This window comes from Pinus tabuliformis, chromosome J (genome assembly GCF_031772625.1).
Source record: "Pinus tabuliformis cultivar Carrire ecotype Pingquan chromosome J, CPIR1, whole genome shotgun sequence".
NCBI lineage: Eukaryota > Viridiplantae > Streptophyta > Pinopsida > Pinales > Pinaceae > Pinus > Pinus tabuliformis.
In genome coordinates, this window is record NC_142295.1 from 135,800,937 (window position 1) to 135,825,632 (window position 24,696).

At 38.2% G+C, this 24,696-nt stretch overlaps 1 protein-coding gene across 1 annotated transcript; it reads right to left on the reverse strand.

Moving 5' to 3' along the window:
* Positions 1-23,212: 23,212 nt before the first annotated feature.
* Positions 23,213-24,398, reverse strand: LOC149225990 (uncharacterized). Its single transcript, XM_089375186.1, has one exon. It carries the CDS (start codon positions 24,279-24,281, stop codon positions 23,400-23,402), a length of 882 nt encoding a protein of 293 aa, XP_089231312.1. The 5' UTR covers positions 24,282-24,398; the 3' UTR covers positions 23,213-23,399.
* Positions 24,399-24,696: the final 298 nt, after the last annotated feature.

Here is a 24,696-nt window from a genome sequence, read left to right on the forward strand (position 1 = left end):
ATTAGATATTTTTGTTGCAGATCTCTATATGGTGAATGATGGATGTTGATGATTATCATGACTTTGCTACAAAGGATACTTCATAGATGACATCATGTTTTTGGTTATAAATGTCATACATGTCTCCTAATGAAAAGGTCATGAAAAGACCCATGTTGTAAATCATTATAAAATTCAGTCATATATGGGCTATTTGGATCAATTCATGTGGTGTATGTAATTCCATTATTTCGGGATATTGATGTAAAATTTTTGGTCCAATATGTAAACCCACAAGTTGGGTAATTAATGTAATCATGGGAGCATAGAGTCATTGGTCATATTTGGTTAGGTCATCAAGTCTTATACTCTATTGAATATCTTCAAAAGGTTGAGCATATGCTCAGGGGGAGCATGGTCAGTTTGCAATTTTTATATTCAGCTAATCAGACCTACAATGATCCTCTCTACAAAGGCGGAGCGAAAATTGGTGTTTGGAGAAGAATGCTTGGTGAAAAATCTTAGCATTTGCAAGTATTTATAGGTGATGATGAAACACAAAAGTGGTTTCCATAAATTCCAAAGGGGGAGTTGTTGGCATTATGGCTAATGTGATGTCATTGATGACAACCTACTTAATAAAGATGTCAACAATGTGATATCATGATGATTATGGAACTAATGCAGATTGGTACAGATGTGGCACATGATATGGACAAAGAAATGGTAGTTCAGAGATAGATGAATGATAAAGGTGATGGTTGAGAAAGTATACATGAGTCCTGTGAAGCAAGGTTGTGTACATATGTAGGTATTGTGAAGAAAATTCATGTACAAAATCTGCACCATGGTAATCTGGATACCAGGGGTATTACCATGGTATTGGCCCATATTAATTGGAGAGTCAACAGTTATTTGATCCCGTCAAAGAACACTAACAACATTACCAAGGGATTTTCCTAAGGTATTGGCTAAGGCTAAATATATATAAGGAGATGGAGATCAAGGTTTAAGTGTGCAAGTAATGGGTTATACATGTGTGATCTGATTTAGAACAAATGTGCACCAGGGAGCATGGAGAAGATTCAAATATGAAAGATCTGTAGATATCTTAACATATGTGCTTGATTGATTTACTTGTTGCAAATGTCTAAATAGCTAACATTGATGAAATTGTGATGATAGTGATATTGTGATCTAAATGTATTACTCATAAATCTATAGTATTGACAATAAAGGTTGCAAAGAGTGAAATTGTGGTTGCAACGAAAATTTTCAAGATCTGTATGCAGTTGTGTTTGGGAATAGTCTCGTACATATGAAAATCCATCTCTGTAGGGTCATGTATATATTCTGAGATAAAATTTTCAATATGTTGATATTTGTACACAGGTGTTGTGGATGGTAAGTGCATACATATGCTGATCAATCTTGTGAAAGTTGCATATATGTACTAGGGTTTATAGTATTGTCTGGTAATGACATTTGATGTTTGATCTATTTGTTGTTGTCCGTCGATGATGTCTCTCTCTTGATGATATGTTTCTGACAATGTTGATTGGGTTAAATGTGGAATTGAATACTGATTGGTAACGATGCTACAATACGGTGATACATGATTAGTTCAGTGATATGTGATTACTTCGATGATCTATGTATGGTTTAGTGGTTAATTCAACATTTCAGTGATTCATGATGTTGTAGTGAGTGACTTGGGATTCATACACAGGTGTGACACAAAGGAAGAGCATAAATACACGGGTGTGCTTCAGAACAATAGCATATACATTCTAATGTATGTCTAATCAAGGTTTGCAGGAACAACGCTATGTTTTTGTGATGATTAATAGTATATGGTTTGGTATATTGATGAATGGTTGTGCATTGGTATGATCTGATGTTTTATATATGATATGGATTGGTTTGATCTAGTTACAATGGTTGATTGAGATTCAATTAAGTGATTTAGTAGGTTAAGTGATTGTCTTTCAGATTCAGTATTGAGCTTAATGATGGGTGCGGGTTTAGTTTGAAAAAATGATGAAAGGTGGCCTACAAGTTTGATGTTTGAGTTAGGTAGATCCAGTGTGAAACATTCTGAAACGTGGTCCACAAAGGGTGTTGAGGGAGTCAAAGCTTCCTTCTAGTGGTGGCTGGTAAATTTGTGCAGGGTGTACGTGCTCCCTTCTAGTAGGATTTGGTAAACGAGATTAGGGGGTTGTAGCTCCCTTCCAGTGGGTGATATAGAACAAGAGGAGGTTGTAGCCTTTTGCAGGTGGGTGCATGCGTACAGGTAAGAGTCTGCGCCAGTACAAGATGAAATGAAGTTTTCTTAATAATAAAAGAAGACAAAGACGACAACAATGGTGGTTTTCTACCACATTGGGTTTCCACCTAAAAATCCTAGTGTTCTCATGTCTTGCTTATGTGTGATGGTTTATTCTGCTCTTACTGCTCATGGTTACTATTTAATTAATAAATAATGAAATAATGAAAACTGGTTGAAGATGAATATATGATGAAACATATAAAAACTAGTTATCTAGATATACACGGTTTGCATTTACCACAGTTGCGTACATATGCGGGTTTCACGCATGATTGTAGTGTACAAAAATTAGAATATGAAATGAAAAGTTAAAGCGAGTTTAAAATACTGATTCACCCCCCCTGTAAGTATTTTTCCTAACAGAATCCTCCAAAGGTGACCTTTATTGACTATTTTGAGTGAGTTTTGTTTTCTGGTTTGTATTTTTTGTAGTATAATATTATATATCAAACCTAACATCTATTCAACTTCCAAGCTTCATCATATTGAGTGTTATAGGCACTAGTCTTCTAATATTATTGGTGAAGTGTATGTAGATTTGGATACCCCCCATGGCATTCTAGGAGTTGGCCTAAAGTGATAGGAGAGTGCCCTGAGGTGACAATAGGTGCATCTCCTATGTGCTTACTATTTCACACCTTGATCGAACCTCCTGAAGGTTGCTAATTCAGGCGTTAATAGGCCCAAACATGGAAAGAGAAATAAGTCCCTCTCACCCTAGTAGGACCATACTAGAATCCAAAATTTTCCAACTCAATTCCATATTTAGAACACTACCAAAAGGGACTTGAGATCATTAATCCAAACAAATTTTTGGAGATATGAGATGTTAAGATGACTTTATTTTACTTCCATTCCTAGAACCATTCATTACAATATTATGTAAATCCCAAAGAGTGCCAAAACGATTAGGGATTGGAAAAGATTGAGCTTCATTAGTGATGGGAAGATACTGATTAGCATAGGATTTCGAGTGGCATATAGGTTTTCAGGGAAATAGAAGTTCTAGCCAATTAGGTTCCTAAAGGAATACAAACCTAAGTTTTGGAAAGAGTTACAATGAAGACAAATTCTTTGCAAATCTAGCATTGATTGCATTTGATGGGGATTGAACAATATGGGATCATTCACCATTATCTAGTCATACTCCCAAGTAATGGAGAAGTTGTTAGGGTCCTAGCGTAACCTTTCTACTTGGTAGTAATTAGGAATCAGTCAAATAATGTAGAAGGGCATTTTCTTTGAATAGGACCTATAATATAGTTACATAATGTAAAAGGGTTTTTCTTATTCAATAAGTCCCACTAAGGGGTTGGTACTCATTAATGATGGGACCAAAACTAGCTAGGGTTTTGTTAGTAAGAAGCTATTTATAGAACTATAAGGCTATGTAATTCTTTATCATGTGTTGTTATTGCATTGGAGCTCTACTCAAAAGATGTTGCCCCCTTGAAGAGTCCTGTGAACATTGCTTCTCTCTTGGAATTATCAATACAAGTGTTATATTCTGCAAATTTAATCTCCTTTTCTCTTTTATTTTGAATTTTCGCACTTATATATCTCTTTTTATTTTTCTATTTTGTCATTTTTGTTGGTTAAGAACATTACCAAATCTCCAATTGGGAAGCTTAAACCAATTGGTAACCTTAAAACATGGACCATTGGCCTAAGGTCTCTACATGTCTATGGCAATTGGCATGGGAGTGCAATCTCCCCTAGGGAAACATTTATAAATTTGGATTTAAGTGCCTCTCAAAATGTAACTTCCATGTGTTGTAATGACTCGAAGGCAATTGACCCCCTGTATTCATTGACCATTTACACTATATATATATATGGGATTGTGTTTTAGTGTTGCACATATGGTAATCTTGATCTAGCATGTTCTCACATGCTTATGGCCCAGGGGAAACTTCAATTTATGTTTTGGGGGGAGAGTATGGGCCCATGTATTAGTTTTGTCTCGTGGTCAATCTAGCTAGAAGGAAGCATAAGGTTTTTCCTAGTAGAATGAATCCACTTTCCTCATCTAGGAAAATCCTTAGTTGTGTTATGGAAGCCATTCATTCCATAAATTTTCCGCGGGAGATTGCTTGGCATTTAAGATGATCAACCAAGGCTAACATTCTAGTAAGCCTCCTGAATGCAACTTAGCATGATTCTTTGATACCTTCTTGCAGGTTTGATGACTTTTCTTACCAAACTCCTAAGATCACATTGAAGGTGAACCACCAATACACCAAATGAGTGGGTTATAGACAATGTTGACAACATCGATGAGTTTTTGGCGATGTGTTGAAAAAGTCAATTTTTTGTTGTTGTTGTAAAAATAAACATTGCATGATTTACTTAAAAATCACGATTTTTTTTCCAATATTATGCATGGTAAACTAAAAAATTGTTGGCTTGAATCATAATGCCTCCTATTTTTGTCATTTTACTCAACAAACTGGAGCTATGAGGCAACTTGGAGTGTAGTTGAGGGTTATTGGGCAGTGTGAGAAGGGATTCCAAGTATTGAGCAAGTGGATTTGTCCAAGCCCTACTAATGCTATGTAATTAATTGTAAATAATTAAATTACCATTTTTTTAAAGGCTTGACGCCAAGGGGATTTGAACCTTCAATCTTATGGTTTACATGATACTTCATAACATGGTGATCGCCAATTGAGCTACCCCCGTCGGCTAATTAATTAAATTACTAATAATGCTAATCATTTTACGTAAATTTTAACATTACCATTAATTGTTCAGGATTTTTAGGAGTGGTTCCAACCTCATTAGATTTCGTATGGAGAAATTAGAATTTTAGATCCCACTCAAAATCCAACAAATTTAACAGATTTCAAGATTTGGGAGATTGCAACATTTCCATTTGATTTTGTCATGTATGAGGGTATGGAACTAGCATTTAATCAAGAGCACCAAGCCCTCTATTGATTTGTAAATTACCATATTCCACTGGACATCTTGTAACAACAAATCTGATAAAACTATACTTTAAAAAATCTGAAAATCTACACTATCAAGATTTATTTCTCTTTAGATTTTTGGATCTATAGGTTATTGTTTATTGCATATGCATGCAAATTAAAATATATGAAAAAAATAGAGAAAAATGAAATAAAAACTCACAAACCACAATTTGACACAAGATATATCCCGGGAAACCCTTTTGGGAGAAAACCCAACTGGAAGGTGAGGCCGCTCTGCTCTCTTTCTCTAAATAGAAAATGATTGCGAGTATAAAGAAGTAAGGCCTATGGTCCATGGGCTACTACTATGCACAAATCCTCTCTATGTGCTCTCTCCCTATCCCTCTCGGCTACTCTACTTGTCTATGGAACAAATGCACTTGAAAAGAATGAAATCCCTTTTCCTCCTAATGGCCCAGTTATAACACAGGCCAATAGCCTACTAGTGGTTAGGTTTGACTTCCGCAACTCTTAACCAGAGTTACAATATGGACTCTTCTAAATTCTTCTTCATCATGATCACATGGCTAGCACCCTTTTCATGAATAATGGGGGCTAACATGACACCCTCCAAAATAGGAAGGTCAACTTCTAAGTGATACAAACTCCAGTTGAGGCGATTCTCGCGTTGTTGGAAAGGTCTTTGTGTGTAGAATAGTAAAAAAAAGTTGCAACGCTGAAGTGATAAAATTTTACCTCAAAAAACGTTGTTTGATGGCTCAAAATGCTCTCATAAGGTTTCAGAACCCAATCTGCCAAACTGGGTTTCTCTAGTAAAAATGGTCCTATGAGTTTATTCCTCCACGTTTTTTACTCTAAAATCATTGAGATGGATTACAAACAATGTAATGATCCAATATAGATCATCTATATGCCTCAATGTTGGTGGCAATGATTGTTGAACTTTTTTGTCATGACCCTGATAAAAATGTACCCATTACTCAAACAAAATATCGATTTGACATACTCAGTATTTTCTATCTTATTTTAACGGTTAGAGGGTGATATTGATGATGAGGATTCCAATATAGGCAATGATTTTGATGATATGTAGTTATTTTTTGTAGGATGATTTTTTTTGGATATCTAGAGGCCATTTAGAGCATCTATATATAATAAACCGTGCCCTGTGTCCTATTTCTGGGGTTCTCTATCCTGTGTTGGGCACTTGTATTTTTGTGTCCTCCATGTCTCGTGTCATCATGTTCGGTGACTTAGGTTTTAAGGTGACATTGACATAGATAGGGCATTAAATTTCAAATTATTGCAAGAATTACTGAAATTATTGTGCTAATTTCAAAACTTCATATTATTGTAATATATATAGGTGATAATATCACCATGTCTGATTTGGTGGTATTATTGCAGTAAGTGTAACATTAGCTAGGAGTCTTGAAGAATAATTGAGTTAAGAAACTAAATAAAGCTATATATGATATTGTTAAGGGTAAGTTATGTTAAAAAATAATTATGTTTATCATAAATTTTACAAATTCGTTGATCCTCCCACTTAATACTAAGAGAGAAGAAAATCAAGGAAAAGAGAAAAATACTCCAAGTCCTTGATTCTCTACTATGAGGGTTTAGGATGAGAAAAATAAGTCCAAGTCTTTGGTTCTCTACTATCAGGGTTTAGGATTCAGTATCGACTTTGGTGTATTATTTTTTATTTGATATCCATTTCATCATATATATATATACACTTTCTCCATATTTATGTGTCAATGTGTTCATTTGAAGTAGTTGTTTTATATGTTTAAAATTAAAATTAAAAATGAATATATTTTGTATTTTGTAATGTTCTGCCCGGTTTGCTGAATTTTTAGCTGATGTGTTTCTAAGAAGATGTGAAGATGTTTTCTTGACCCTTGCCGATTTTTTTGCTGATGCTGGTTATGTTATCAAAACTGGTTACAGGTTTATCTGGCTCCATTTTGGTGTGGTAAAAATTTCAGATTGGAGCCTTGTTTTTTTATGGATGAGTAAGCAGTTGGGAAGGACTGGTGGTGAACTCCAATCACATTTAATGGAACTCCAAGATGATAAAGGCTCCAATCTGAAATTTTTCTATTGACAGAGCATACCGCAGCAAAATGGAGCCTAGATAATGCTGTAATCCACTCATTTGGTGTACTGGTGGTTCACCTTCAATGTTATGGATCCCAGGATCTTAAGAGTCTGGCGAGAAAATTCATCAGACCTGTAGGAAGGTATCAAAGAATCATGGTAAGTTGCACTGAGGTGGCTTACTATTCAATTTTTGAGCCTACAATGGGCAGGTGGAGTAAGTTCACTCTCTTCCGTCTTTCTTCTTACACTGAGTTCCTGAGTCATGTTTTTTGTATATCGTGTTGTGTATCCTTGATCTCTGCTCAGGATGCTCTGTGGATTTTAGAGCATCCTTGTTTACTTTTAAGAGGTTTGACTGATAAAAATGCTTCTTACATTATCGTGTTAGCTCCAAATATCATATTAGTAGTGTAATCAGTTAGTGTAAAGAGTTGATTATGGCATGGTAGCCCTTTGGGTGTTTTCTATCTATCAATCGTTTAGCTACTTATCTTAGATTTAGTTACCAAGCGAATGCTCCAACACTGTTTCAACTTTCTCCCTACTCCTAATCTTTGTCTTGTCTGAAAGGGCTGTGCAAATTTATCACCTCCCCTTTTGTTTGGTAATTACTATTACCCCTGTTTTCAACTATGTACATCCCTGCTTCTCTGCTCATATTCAACGTAAGTTTTAGGTCCCCATCTGTGACCTCCTAGGCAGGCCCTTTACTAATGGCTGAGGTAGGCAAGAGTAGAGTTCATTTTGAGAATCTTTCTTTTCAGACTGAACTTTTCTTTGACTCTCCCAGAGGGAAGTCAGATACTTCGAGAACAGGGTGGAAAAATGGGGAACCATGGATGGCACAACGTGCTTCTAACCCTCACAAAATTGTGACTACAGATACATATTTAACACATGCAGCCTAAACCCCTGGCCCTCATGGCCATGCAGACTGAACCAAATACATGGACTGTATACAATAACTTGTCAGAAGACACCACGAGGATATTAGGGACTTAGTATATGAAATTGAACTTTAGGACCTAGAGGAACAGAAATTGAGTGCTGATTTGGAACAATGGCATTTCCTTTTTCACGTCCTGGATTCAAAAGCATCTTATGGTGACAAAACCCTTTCCCAAGCAGCCATTGCAGCTGAATGGGCTGTCAGGGACATTTATGTAGGCATAGTTAATAGCTCAGAATAAGTCCTAAAAATTCACCAAAATCAATACTCTGCTCTACTCGTGCAGGCCACCTACCCACCTTAGCAGACTTGTGATTGTCCTCACCTCCAGCCCCTCCTGGAAGCTATACTCCAATCAATATCATCATTTACTAATTGTCAACTGAGAGATTACTAGTCTAAAGTAACAAATGAAGTCTGTTGGCAGCATTAATGCTCGCAGCATTTTCATTTTTGAAATCCTCAAGCATCTGGCCCTTCTGCTCCAACTTCCAAATATATCTCCATTTACCTCAAAGCAAGCCATGGAAAACTCAGCATATCTCTCATGCTCAAGCTGATCCGACTCACAATAATATTTTACACAAATTTTCAGCGAAAGTCCCTAATGAAAGCTGATATTGAAGATTTGAAGCGGATGTCCTTTATTTTGGACAACAAAATCTAGTGTTTAAGCTTTCAAGTTGCAGCAAACCACTGTTCCCAGCTGCATTCAGAGAGTCCAGCTGGAACTTCCAGATTTCCAGCTGCACAGGCGGGCCAACAGAGTGGGACTCTGAATTCTCTGGTTCACCTTCCTGTCAATGAGGGCCATTGACAATTAAGTAATGGACCTTTACTGATCAGTTTTGGGCCTTGGCAGCAGCAAGATTATGATATGCTGGTGTAATATGCCATACAGTTCTATTTCCTGCCACTCCTCCATGTTCATTTTGATGTATTTTGTAATTAACAGAAGTAATCATTATGACTGCTTAAATGCTCACATGAAGAAAACTCGTTACCAGCATGTTTTGGTTTGTAAATGCTTCACTAGAGAGAAAGTTCATTGCAGTAGTCATAAGCTGGATGTTTCCCAATTCTAACAGCCTGGATATGTGTGATCCTCGTATCGAATTAAAATAAATGCACAGTTTTGTAATCCTATGCAAATTTTCTGTTGATCCAATATAATTTGTTGCTTTTTATTTTACCAGAAAGAAGGCTTACGAAGGTTGTTATGAATTTACATTTATTTGACTTGGCTTTCCATCTAGGCCAACTTGACAGTGTTGATTGTTTGAGGCGCACTAATTGAGCCATAGTTTTAGATGGCTTCTATCTGACGTTTCAAAACATTTGTCCCAAGTTGACTTGTTATATTTTTCTGTGTCTATTCCCTGCACAGTGATGGAGCTTAACTGTTGTAAATTGATTGAGTATTGAAATTAGGGGAATTCTGCATGTTATCTTGCTCAGTAATAATTTTAGCAATGGCTGGCCATTATGGCACATGGTCATCTACCAGTGTTCACCCTTTCTGTCAGTTTTGTATGTGGCACTGCCAATAAGTTAGTTAAAGGCTGCATTCTCGTTTCAAAATATATTTTTTGCTATTTTGTTTATACTAAATACTCTGACATGCGGTGAGAAATCATCTCTTGATGTTTGGTGTCCTGGCATTGTTTCTACGACTATAAAATTTCCATCCAACCTCTCTCACATTGATTGTGAAGAATGGTCCATGGCAGCATATAAGCCCCGATATACCATGACCGTTATGCCAATGGGGCATCCACAGAGATGGTGACCTTCCAAATAACATAATGCCAAATGGGTAATTGGTTTCTGGGTGATTATCCTTATCCTTGCTTGCTTGGCCTTCCCCTGCCTCATCCATGTGGCCTGTGTGCGTGTGTCCTCCCTCCTCTGTGAAGCCTGTGCATGAGTGTGCGAATAATAAAAAGGTACCAGATATGCCTATGTGTAGCATATTGGCATTGCTGCCACCACTATAGAATCTCCTTCCTTTCCTTCCTATGTCCTTGGTCTTTGTTAGAAGTTACTTATGTTAGCAGAAACCTGTAGAAGAGGATCTATTGCACGGCAAGATTGGAATATTCTGCCCATTTTCTTGATACTAATTCGAGATGTTTCTGTCTGTTGTTAAGTCATTGTTCTTCAAAGCTACTTTCAATTATGCTGCAAAGGTCATTGTTCTTCAAAGTTACTTTCAATTATACAGCGAAGGTCATTACTCTTCAAAGCTACTTTCAATTATTCAACGAAGGTTAATACTGTGGTGGAGTATTTTTTTGTTTAGAATATGCTTCCCATTTTCTCAATGGTAATTTGAGGCATTTTTATTTTTGGGAGTCATTGTTCTTCTAAGCTACTTTCAATTCTTCAGGAAAGGTTACTACTAGTGGTGGAGAATTTTGTTTGTGTATTCTTTTCCGGAATATTTGATTTTACTGACATGGTCATTTTATGCACTTTTTTCTACCGGTATAATGGATTTCTGCTTCTGGTTTGTGCATGCAAGATTGAATTTATTTTTCATAGTGCTCCTTTGAGCTCCGGTTTATGGAATGGGGCTTGCTTTTGGTCACGCGGTGGCTTTTAGAAGATCCAAATGCTCAATGCATTGATACGTTGGCACTGCAAAGTGGCAGTGTTCAGAGAGATGCTTAATGTTTAGAAAAAGAACAACTAGGATCATTGCAGAAATAAATGTCAATATTAGCCCAACAATTAAATGCATAGTGGACTGACAAGCACAGACCGTGACACTGGATTATAGTGGAGAAAAGCCCCCAGTGGGGCAAAAAAATCCACTGTCAAACTGCCATTGCATACTGGCATGTCACAAACCATACAAACTATTTATATTGTGAGACTGATAGTTTTGGTCACTGAGAGAGGAGAGATAGAGTTAGTTACTGTAATGGATTTCACACACAAATCCACTTGTCCTGACAAATATACATTATAATTTTAACAAATGTCAGTTGGGCAGTTCACTAATTGTTCAGCAACTGCCCAGGAGTAAAAAATGACATATCTTTCAGGCTTCAGCTGATGCAGGACCGGGGAAGTCTGGACAACATTTCTGATTTTATGTAGGCATTTCTGATGCATTTGTAGTTATATATTCCATTGTCTTTGTAAACAAACAATTGACTTCTGAGTCATTTATGCAATCTCCAATGGTGAGCCCGCATCTTGGTCCCTTCACTCTTCCTTGGCTGCCAGCTCCAGCAGGCCTTGGCATCCTCTCTCTCTTTTGTTCAGCATTGAGATTGTCAGCTTTTAGCATTCTCATTGCACCGACACTTTATTTCATACTCTCTCCTAGCTAGATATTTAGCATCTAGATTTTAGCTTGTTCTTAGCTATTAATAATCGTCTTCCTTCAGCATTGATCTAGTAGAAACTTTCACACTTCCACTTTGTACCTGTACTGGATGTGCCATCTTAGTCCTATTGATCCACTTCTGTGGTCATTTGTTGAACCTAAATAAAATTATCATTATATGATGTATCATGGGCCCCCAAGTTGAAAAAATTGGTGATTGTTGCTGGCATCACCAAACATCACGATGTCAAACACAAAATGAAAAATCAGCAGCATAAATCTCAACTGTTTGAAAAGTTCAAACACAAAATGAAAAATCGGCAGCATAAATCTCAACTGTTTGAAAAGTTCATGAAATCACATTTCCTCCTTCCAAAAAATCACTTCATGACCCAAAAAAATCCCCAGGTTGGGAAAAAGCGCATTCAAGGCCAAAATTCGATTTTTTTGGGCTATATTTGTCTTTGTTGTTGTTGGGGATTGAGAGCGAAGGAGTTTAGCATCATCATCCATCAATCTTAGGGGGGCCAAACAATCGTTTCCATTTCCGTCAAAGGTGTTTTCTTGGGTTGGAGATTGATTTCTATACAGTTTTCATATTCTATGAGCCCTCTAACTCTTTTTTGAGATTTATACAAGGGTTTACGAAGTGCACACTGCTTGCCTCTTATTATTGGTTTTTTATGCATCATAGAACAATTTTATAAGTCTGACGTTTTTAACTCGAGTTCTTTTATGTTTTTTTGTTTTTTGTTTTTTTACTAGTTTTTTGTTTTTTGTCTTAGCTTTGAAGTTTGAAGTTGAACAATTGCGTTGGCAATATTCCAAAGGCTTTGGACCTATTTTGGAAGCATGGTGTGTTGTAATGAGAATCCAATAATGGTGAACTTGAAGATGGGACAAACCGACAAAATTTGAATAGAGAGCTATGTGGCAAATCTATGATAGGGTCAGCCTCTTGAAATACCATCTTGCCAAAATCCTATGCAAAGAGGTTGAGATTTGTACAGTTTCAAGCTCAAAACTCACCTGAGCTGCCCATGAAAATTACAAGAAGAAGGAAGAAACAACCAGTCTAAATCTTGAAAGTGTTGTTGGAGTAGCTAGATCCTCAAGAATCAAAGGCATATTTGGGACCAGCGACAATGAGACTGACCCCATGGGTTCACCTTTCCCAAGGATCTCAGCTTTCTTTGTTCTGAGAACTGAACATGCGCAGAACCTTCCATCAGATCAATGGTTAAATGAAAGGAGAAGGAAGAAGTAGACAAGCTTGCAGGGAGGGGTCTATTTTGTAGAGATAGCTTTGAGCATTGACAAGACCAATGTTTCCTTCAAAAGGAAAAGGCCGATATTATTACTAGATTGGAGTACCTATGACAATCATGGGAGACCATTGTATTCACAAAATGTATGATGGTTCGACTGATGGGAAGGCCAGGAGCCTTCTTCATTTACTGTTACATTGTTCCATGGTTACATTGTTTATTAAACTTGTTTATGCATTGGTGCCCATTAAAGATGCAACATTGAATTGTTGGATGAGTTTGTGCAAGGGGTAGGTGTGCAACATGTTGTGCAAGTGGTAACAAATATGGCTTTTAATTATGTGGCTGTTGCCAAGTTGATAATGGAGAGGCACACCACATTGTTTTGGACTTTATATACTGCCCATTGCTTTAATTTGATGCTTGAGGATGTAATCTACTTTATCAAGGAGGTCATTGAACATGACGGGAGCATCACAAAATACATATAAAACCATGTATTTGTTGCATCTTGACATCATACATTTTGCTACCATATTCATTTATTTTCTATCTTTGAATTGTTGTCAATTAGAGGTGGAGAGGATGTTCATTTGTGATGAGTGGTGTGATTGTGCATTTAGCGTGAGTCAAAAGGGAGAATCATGCTAAATTAGTGTTTTGAGATTCCTTTTGGGTTGGTGTGGAGGAGGTGTGCACGATTAACAAACCTTTGGGAAAGGTTCTTTACTTGATTGAGAGGGATGGCTACTTGTACGAGACCATGAGACAAAAGGGGAGGATCATGCTAAATTAGTGTTTTGAGATTCCTTTTGGGTTGGTGTGGAGGAAGTGTGCACGATTAACAAACCTTTGGGAAATGTCCTTTACTTGATTGAGAGGGATGGCTAATTGTACTAGACCATGAGACAAAAGGGGAGAATCATGCTAAATTAGTGTTTTGAGATTCCTTTTGGGTTGGTGTGGAGGAAGTGTGCACGATTAACAAACCTTTGGGAAAGGTTCTTTACTTGATTGAGAGGGATGGCTACTTGTACTAGACCATGAGACAAAAGGGGAGAATCATGCCAAATTAGTGTTTTGAGATTCCTTTTGGGTTGGTGTGGAGGAAGTGTGCACGATTAACAAACCTTTGGGAAAGGTTCTTTACTTGATTGAGAGGGATGGCTACTTGTACTAGACCATGGATATGGTCAAAGTTGCTATCAAATCTTATTATGAGGACAAGGGTGATCTTGGATATAAAAAACATGCAATGATATGTGATTTGTTTGATGACTGATGGAATGGGATGCTCCATTGTCCCATTCATGTAGCAATTCTTGTCCTCGACCTGTTTTTTCTTGCTTATTTAATTTTGATTTCGATGGCGAGGTTATGGAAGGGTTTCTAATATTTAAAGGATAGTCCCTAATCTAGCTGATTGTAAAAGTTACTTGAGAGATGGAGATGTATAGGAATGCCAACAGGGTAATGGTTTTTGACATTATTATCCAAAAAAGGAAGACTTTAATGCCAAGCAAGCCATTGGATTTTAGAATTTTAATTACATGTTTTATTTGAAAATTGAATTTTGTTTTCTTTATTATCTAATTGCTATTAGAATGAAATGTATTTTGTTTTTAATATTCTATAAAATCTTATTTGTTGTAAATGTTTGGTTGAGAGATTATTGTGGAAAAACTGCACTTTCAGGGAGATTTTCAATTTGGATGCATAGCAGAACTTGTAGTGCTTTAGGTTGTGACTGCAATTCGGATGTATTTGAAAAAACACACACAAGAAACAAAACATGTTCACAATTATGATTTATATAATTTATGACCCTAACAGTTTTTGTGACTTATTAAATTTTTTATGACCCTCTTACATGTTTGAGTATCAATGTTTATTTATATTGTTTATGTTCGTTACAATCTTTGGGTGAAGCAGCTTGAGAGATCCCTCGAGGTGGATGCCATTTCCTTGGAAACCTTTTAAGCCATCTTTGAGTTGAGGGTGAAGTTTGAGAGGCTTATTATGAAGGAGGCACTTACATGGTTAAAGGAGTAATAGGTACATGGGGCAGGGGAAGATGACCCACAACCATTGGTGGGGGGCAGAGAAGGACACTGATACTAAGGAGGTTGATGTGTCAGCCTCAACACCACTTTCTACGTGGATTGATGCTCAACGACTCATACACCCACCTATGGCTGTTAGACTGATGCATCAAGACCTTCTAGTAACAAATGAGATATTACCTTTTCCTGTAAAAGGGGCCAAAGGAATCAATAGCTCAGTGCTAGGTTGATCATTATAGATGACTCATGAAAATGAGATACATTTTATAATATATATATATATATATATATATATATATATATTTCTTTTGGTTTTTTAGTTATGAGTCCTTGACTGGACAACTGTTAGGATTCAATATGAACTTCGATGAATCATTTGGTAAAGCCTATACAATGTACATATTATATATTGGTTTGTTTTTCATATTTTATGTGACAATGTAATTATTTGATGTTGTTGTTGATTTATATTTTTAGTAAAATGGAAACATCAAATATATTTTGTAATTTTTTTATGTTTGCCATAGTTTGTCGAATTTTTGGCTGATGTCCCAACTTTTTTGTGGATGCCATTTTTTTCAACTAAGATTGATGGCAATATGTTCTTCGGGGAATTGAATGTGAAGAAATATCACTTGATTACAACATGCTTGACGTACATTTCTTGTTATCTTGAATAAAACAATACTTCCTTTATTTCTTCAGCACTGTAGAAATTCCCACTATAGATCAACAAAGTATGCAATATACTAAAGCAAAATACAAGATCTACTTCTACAACAAACTTGCGGAAGCTTAATCGATTATGAGCAAGATCAAATAGAACACATATAACTGAGAATGAGAAATCAATCACACATGAACACAGAAGAATACTCTGGGGAAAGCCTCAGCTAAAAACCTCGATCTCTGTATTATCATATAAGTGGAAATATGTTCAGATTACACAAAGCATCAGCTCACAAGCTATCCTGCTCTCAGTACAATCCAACAATACATCTCATAGACTGAATGGATACAACATATGCCTTCCCTCAGCCCTCCAAGCCTCCTATTTCCTTGCACAGTTTTCCTTGAGGTACAATGCTGCCACTTGTGTGAATTGGCCTCATCACACACTCATCAAACCCAAAAGTAATTGCACAATCTCCAAGGAATGAATCCTTCTGCATGCAAGAGATATCCTTCATGGAATATTCTTGCAATTGATAGTACATTGTCCCATCATCTGATTTCAACTGAGTCTCTGTCTGAACTGACATGCATGAGTTATTTATGAGAGAATATTCAGTTATATGAAGTGCAGCAGTTACATGCATGCATGCATTAACTAACTGAACTCACAATTAGTTCAACAAACTATTTGAACTAATCTAACTGTACTTAACTCAGTTAACTGTGCTAACTAATTACAACTCAAAGTACAACTCATCCTGATCTCCTTTAATCAAGGGATAACTTCCTCAATCAATGGAGAAACTGTTGCATGTCTTTACATAGACTTCATGTTTGATTTTCTACAACTAATTAACTCAAGATGAATTAATTAATTATTTTACAAATAGTTGCTAAGATAAAATTTGAATTTGAATTCTCAATTTTAGTTTAGGGACTAACTAAAATTGGAATGTATCCCAAAATTCTATTTATAGTAGTGCTAATTTTAGCACTTCTATTTTTAGCATTTCTTGTTGCTATTTTCAACACTCCCTCTCAACAAGAAATGGATTATCAGTAACCCCAATCCTGTCTCTGTGGAACTCGAACTTGCATTTTGACAATGCCTTAGTCAAAATATCTGCATCATGTTCCTCGGTCGAAACATACAGCAACAACATGATCCTCTTGACCACACAGTCTCGAAGATGGTGATACCGGATATCAATGTGCTTGGACCTGTCATGAAAAACTGGATTCTCAGAGAGTTTGATACAACTCTGATTATCGCAGTAGATCACAGTTGGATCCATCCTCTGACCAAACAATCCCACTAGAATCTTCCGCATCCAAATGGCCTCGCATGCTGCCTGACTGGCAGCCATGTATTCAGCCTCTGCTGAGCTAAGTGCAACTGACCTCTGTTTCCTACTGTACCAGGAAACTGTCGTTGAACTAAGGTTGAACATTCCTCCAAAAGTGCTATTCTGGTCTAATGGACTCCCTGCCTAATCTGCATCTGTGAAGCCCTGAAGCTTCACTCCTTTTGTCCATCTGTACCACAATCCATATTGAGATGTGCCTTTGAGGTATCTCAGCACATGCTTTGCTGCCATCCAAAACATCTTGGTAGGCTGAACCATAGCTTGACTCAGCTGGTTCACTGCAAAGCATAAGTCTGGTCGTGTGTTCACTAGATACATAAGTGAACCCGCAAGCTGCCGATAAACATAGCAGCTACTACCTCACCGTAGCATCCTCCTTCCTCCAGTTCCCAGCTAGAGGAGTCTGCATGGGCTTGCACTTCTCCATGTGGAAGCGCCTGAGTATCTCATTGGCATACTTGCCTTGAGACACAAATACTTCCCCATCTTTCTGCCACACTTCCATGCCTAGAAAGTAGTGCATAAGACCCATGTCTTTCATCTCGAACTCTCTTGCAAGGTCCTCCTTGCAAGACTTGATCAACTGATCATCACCTGTCAAAATCAGATCATCCACATAAAGAACAATGATCAATGGCTTACCTTCTACCATGATGTGGTAAAGGTTCGCATCTGCTTCACTCTTGGTGAAGCCCAACCCGGTGAAATAGCTGTCGATCCTGGTGTACCAAGCACGGGGTGCTTGCTTCAGCCCGTACAAAGCCCTCTTGAGTCGGCACACATGCGACTCATGATCGAAGGTCTCAAAACCTTCTGGCTGCTCAATGTACACCTCTTCCTCAATCTTCCCATTGAGGAACGTTGTCTTCACATCCATCTGATGGATCTTCCAACCCATCTGAGCTGATAGTGCCAACATCAATCTGATAGATGAGTACCTTGCTACAAGAGCAAAGGTCTCATTGTAGTTGATCCCCTCGACCTATGAGAAACCACGGGCAACAAACCTTGCCTTATGTTTCTCAACACTACCATCAGCCACCTGCTTTACCTTGTAAATCCATTTAGAACTCACCACTGACTTGTCCTGAGGTCTTGGGACAACATCCCACACACTGTTCCGAATGATAGAGTCGTACTCCTCTACCATTGCATCAACCCAGACTGGTTGTTGCACTACCTCCTCGAATGAAGGTTTGGACTCTACACACTCCCCAATCAGGGCCATGAAACCAGTGTACTGCTCGAGTGACCTGCTCTGTCTACACTGAGAAGATGGTTGTCCCACATTCTCTTGCGCATCCAACATCAACCTGTCAACTTCCCTTGAGCGTTTCCACCAATCTCTGGAAGATTCAGCATGAGTGGATGTCTCCACTCCCAAATCGTCTGCATGCGGTTGCTCCACATCAATCTGAGGTTCCTCCTCCTTAGGAACTAAAAGTTCCTCCTCTGCATGCAACTTGAGCTCCCTCTCAAGTGATATTCGCATGGATTTCTGCTCGTCGAACTTCAGATCTCCGCGTACCACTGTCCTCTGACTGGTAGGCAGGAACACTCGATAGTTGTGGGGTGTATTAGTGTACCCCACAAGTATCCCCAACTCAGCTGTTGGATCTAGCTTCCTTCGGGCATCTTTAGTCACATGGCAATAAACCAATGATCCAAAGATGCTGAAGTGACTCATATCTGGTCGCTTCCCAGAAAAGGCCTCCATAGGTGTCTTCATTCCCAGTATATGGTGCGGGCTTTTGTTCTGCAAGTATACTGTTGTATTGCATGCCTTAGCCCACAAATGAAGTGGTAGGCTTTGGTCATGCAACATCGCTTAAGCTGCTCCCACATTCGATCTGTTCTTCCTTTCGACCACCCCATTCTGCTGTGGGTTATGAGGTACCTTCAACTCCCGTTTAATTTTTTCTGCTGCGTAGAAGTCCTTAAACTGTTGGGAGACATACTCTCCACCATTGTCCCTACACAAGGCTTTTTTTTCTTTTCAGATTCTTTCTCTGCCAAGGCTTTAAACTCACAAAACCTCAAGAAGGTCTGATCCTTCTTTTGCATAAAGTAGATCCAACATCTACGAGAAAAATCACCAATAAAAATAACATAGTACCTTTGTTTAGTAGTGGAGGCTGTAAAGAATGGTCCACAAACATCTGTGTGAACTCGCTCCAGGATTCCTCCAGCTCTATTGTCTCGATCCTAAAAGGAAGATTTCGCATACTTACCCAAGGTACAACCTTTGCATGTATTCGTATGCTCCAGTTTTCCCTTGGGAAGTCCGGTAGAAATCTGCTACATGATCTTCAAGGCCCCATGGTGCAAGTGGCCCAATATTCTATGCCATAGCTCGCCAACATCTTGGCTTTGCACCACCTCTGCTTTGGAACTTAATGCAACATAGTCGTCTACCTCTAGCTTGTAGAGATTCTTTACTCGAATCCCAATCCTCTTTGTCTGTCTAGTACCGATATGCCTCAGGAATACCTTTCCTTTACTAAAGACTACATCTAAGCCTTTATCTTCTAGCATAGCGACAGACACAAGATTCTTCTTCAGAACCGTACATACTTTACATCAGTCAGGGTGAGAGGAGCTCCATGCTCCCTCTGAAACACAATCGTACCTTCACCTGAAACACGGTACTTTCCATCATCGCCCATCTCGATCCACATCTAGGGATCCTTCTCCTCCAGGGTACTAAAAAGATTCTTGTCGCCGGACATGTGGAAAGAGGCTCCACTGTCCAGGTACCAAACACATCCCACCATGGATGAAACCATGCATGCGATGAGAGAGAAATCCAACTCGAATTGTGAGGCCAGTGCCTCACCGTCTAATCCCTTCGAGGATTTCTTTTGTGGACAATTCGTAGCATAATGGCCCACCTCATGACAATGAAAGCATTGCACTTTCGATTTGTCAAACTTCTTCCCACCATGGGAAGAACCGGATTTGGGATAGGACGCCTTCCCTTTCCCTTTTCTCACCTTACTTGCTAAGGCTAGATTTTCTTCATCATTTTGCTTTGATGAAGATCCATCTCTAGTGCTTCTTCTTATCTCCTCTTGCATTAGATCCAACCAAAGTCGTTCCCAATCTGGCAATTTCTCTCTTCCATTAACCGAGTCTTGGTAGCTATGCCAGTTCTTAGGAAGACCGAGGAGAGAAAGACTCACCATGTCATCATCGGCTGTCGTGATCCCTACACTTCCAAACTCATCCCTGCAAGTGGTGAGCTTGTTCAGATATGTAGAGATCGTGTCGCCCTTTTCACACTTGATTTTCCAAAGCTTGTCTTTCAGCGCTAGCTTCTTCTGATCACTGTTGTTTTGATATAGATCTTTCAATGTTTTCCACATTGAAAACGATGTCTCATTCCCATGGAGGCTCGAGACAATGTGGTCTCGAACTCCCTCCAGGAGGATTCTCCTCAATCAACAGATTATGCAATATACTAAAGCAAAATACAAGATCTACTTCTACAACAAACTTGCGGACGCTTAATCGATTATGAGCAAGATCAAATAGAACACATATAACTGAAAATGAGAAATCAACCACACATGAACATAGAAGAATACTCTGGGGAAAGCCTCAGCTAAAAACCCCGATCTCTGTATTATCATACAAGTGGAAATATGTTCATATTACACAAAGCATCAACTCACAAGCTATCATGCTCTCAGTACAATCCAACAATACAGCTCACAGACTGAATAGACACAACATATGCCTTCCCTCAACCCTCCAAGCCTCCTATTTCCTTGCGCAGTTTTCCTTGGGGTCCAATGCTGCCACCTGTGTGAATTGGCCTCATCACACACTCATCAAACCCAAAAGTAATTGCGCAATCTCCAAGGAATGAATTCCTTCTGCATGCAAGAGATATCCTCCATGGAATATCCCTGCAACTGATAGTACACTGTCCCATCATCTGATCTCAACTGAGTCTCTGTCTACACTGACATGCATGAGTTATTTATGAGAGAAGATTCAGTTATCTGAAATGCAGCAGTGCATGCATTAACTAACTGAACTCACAATTAGTTCAACAAACTATTTGAACTAATCTAACTGGACTTAACTCAGTTAACTGAGCTAACTAATTACAACTCAAAGTATAACTCATCATGATCTCCTTTAATCATGGGATAACTTCCTCAATCAATGGAGAAACTCTTACATGTCTTCACATAGACTTCATGTTTGATTTTCTACAACTAATTAACTCAAGATGAATTAATTAATTATTTTACAAATAGCTGCTAAGATCAAATTTTAATTTTAATTCTCAATTTTAGTTTAGGGACTAATTAAAATTAGAATGTATCCCGAAATACTATTTAGAGCAGTGCTAATTTTAGCACTTCTATTTTTAGCATTTCTTGTTGCTATTTTCAACAAGCACAACATGTTTTCTCATTTTTTCAATGGAAACAAATCTCGGGAAATGCCCAAGCACTCTCCCCTGTTCCAAGAATGGTAATGAATGTAGAATGGATGGCATAGACTTAGTGCAGCTGACCACGTGGGAATTGAGTTGGGGACACCATGGCACGTTGGATAATTGGCAACATCCTAGCAATAGTGGTACCAACTGATTGAGCAAGTCCTCGATGCTTAAGCCTCTCCTCATTTGATTGAATAACAATATTTTCATTATTTCTTCAGCACGACTTTTACACTTTCAACAGTGTGGTTGATTTTATGTTTTCATGACAGGAAATTTGTATGTGGATGATTTCATTTGTATACTATTATGTTATTGGCGAAACCATATTTTTTTAAACATACCGCAGTGTTTCATGGGGTACTCGACTGGTTCGTCAAACAGGAGTGGTGATATTCCCCCTTCCAAATAAATAGCAGGGGGTTGTCATAGCCAGTGCAAGCAGGCGGGGCATGATGATAGCCAAACTTCCTAGCCCCTAGTTTTGTTAGCATTTCTTCCTGTGGCTGGTTGGGAAGCATTAGTAAAGTTTAAAGGAAGCATCTTAAGATTTCCCTATGGTGTTTGCCGGCATTTGTCAGTTGAAGGATTTGAGGTTGAATGCCGTTTGATTTTGGCACAAAACACTCCTGTAACGTGTAGTTTAAGTTACTCACTGTTTAAATTTAAAAGGGTCTCTTTATATCAGGTTCCGTTTAATTCCAAGCTGATCACTTTAACTGTGGATCTCACTTGTCAATTGTTGTAATGCTGTCATTAGTGCTAGCAGTGTAGTTGTTTTGATGTGGGAATTAGCTGGTTGTCCATTTGCACTCTTCTTCTGTTAATTGAGAGGAGGGTATGTTGGTCTTTGTTAATTCTGAGCATCAAGTGATAGAATGTGGCTTTCCTAGTATCCAATTTCATTCCAAGAAGGATTGGAGATATTTTTCAGGTATCATTCGATTTCAAGCAATTCAAAAAATGCAATTTTGGTTTGAAAATATTTGTAAATGGATGTGTCAAGAGAAAGCAAAAAGAAATAAGAATAAGGTAGAAAATATCAGAGCAGTGCTCTGAGACATTGTAGACAAGATTACTGAAAATATTACATAGAGATGCTAAACAAATTAGAACCCAATGGTTGGTCAACTTTTACCTGGACTAAGTTTATAGAGGATTAAAGTTGGAGAAACGAACCCATCTACTATCCTGTAAAAGATACGAACTGAAAAGTACAGAGGTTTTGCAGCCCAGCCATTGGATGTCATTTTCTTATTTTCATTAGCTTAAGCACACCTTTGGAACTCAGGAGTCAGAACCTTTTACCTGTGGATATAGATGACCAAAACCGCAAACCAGGGCATTTGGCAAGGTTCCCATGTCATCAGAACCTCATTCCCTTTTCCTGTATATGCAGATGTAATGAAGCAGCAGCACGAGGGAGATATGGATATTTTGCGTGATAAAAAACAGAAGGTAACCTTTTGCATGAATTATAGAACCTACTCAAGATGTTTGAGACTAGATTCTAATGAGTCCCACCAGTGATAATCATTGCATTAGTCATCCTTGGCTGGCAATAATTGTTTGAGATGTTCAATTTAGTCTCTTATGGAGGCAAGAGGACCTGGTGTGACAACTCTGTGTTGTTGGATTTGTTGCTCTTCATTTATATGCAAACTGATTTCGAATATAATAAATGACGCATTTTCAACCAAAACCGAAGGAAAAATTGTTTGATATATTTGAATCTGGGGTGACAAACAGGGGAGACTCTGAACACATCAGTTATGGAGCACTTTCTCCAAACAAAGAGAAACACTGTCCCATAAGCAGTACAAATGTGAGGTAAGACCAAAGAAACTTGTAACCAACCCCGTGTACATATTGGCGAAGTTGAAATTCATGAATTGGACAGCGTTCCAGTTTTCTGTTTGTATCTCCAAAAGTCATGTAGGCCGCCAACAGCCACCTGGGAGAAGGAAGCTGAAGTTGTCAGAATTCTCGATCAAATAAGATGGGAGATGCACTGCAGAAAATGAGCGGGGTATAGGACCCATCTTCTTGACTAATTCTTGAAAGGAATACTCCTCTGGTAACATGTCACACAGGTTTGCTCCCTGACAAATAATATTCTGAATCCTTGAGGGGTTTAAATAATAAGGGAACTTCACGCGATCTACATGACTGTATGCTTTCATTTTGAATATAAATTCACTTATGTGTCGAAAGCAGAAGCTGCAGTGCCAACCTGCATCTGTGAAGAGCTCATCTGTTTGACGACCATGATCATAGCTTGTATGACGCTGATAAATGTGGACTGATGCACGCCAACTGTTATAGTCAACTGGAAACTCAAAAGAGTACAAATAATTCCTCAATTGCAGATGCATGACTGATGGTATATTGTTGCACCACCTAAGGAGGTTAATTGTCCGTTGACTGGGAATCTCATCCACATCAGACATGATAAGCAGGTCACCATAAGAGACACCAGCTTCTCTCATTAGACTTTCCATTGCTTCTCTATGTTTTCTTTCTCGATCAAAAGGTTTCTCCTGAGGTAAGAGGTGCTGGCCTGGAAGCATTCGATATACAATCTTGTGTTTGGCAAATTCAAACCTCTTTCTATTGTTAGCAAAATATAATGGCTTTGGCAAACCTGTAAAAGTTGTATTTGATTCCAGAATAATAAACTTTGTTATTGAAGGAAGCAATTCCTGCCATCTGATTTCAAGAATATCCAACTCATTACTAAATAATACAGCATCATAAACTTGCCGAGGAGTCTGCCGAACCTGCCAGCCGTGAAGGTGACAAAGATGCCCCATGGAGACATTTTCGGCATCATAGTGAGGGATATGATGAAAGGGTTTTGGCGGAGTGTCCCAAATGGGGCGCAAAAAGTAGGATATCTTCTGACCCTGCAAATATATGCTTAGGGTGCAAATTGGCATGATAGTAAGAAAGAGGAACCATGTCTTATTGCATGTTTTCCTCGAAATACGATGCTGCTTGTTCAACATATTGAAGCTGCCTCCTATCATTAACATCAAGATACAATAAGGCTTAGAAATTTGAGATAACTGTTCCCTTCAATGCTTCAAAGAACTTAGAAATATGTCCCTTAAAATCACAAGTTAAAATCAAATGATACATTTCCTGCTTTCCATACAACTTTCAAGTAGTTTCCGACTAAGATGCCCATCTTTCTCTATTTTGTGCTTCATTGTGATTTTCACCAAT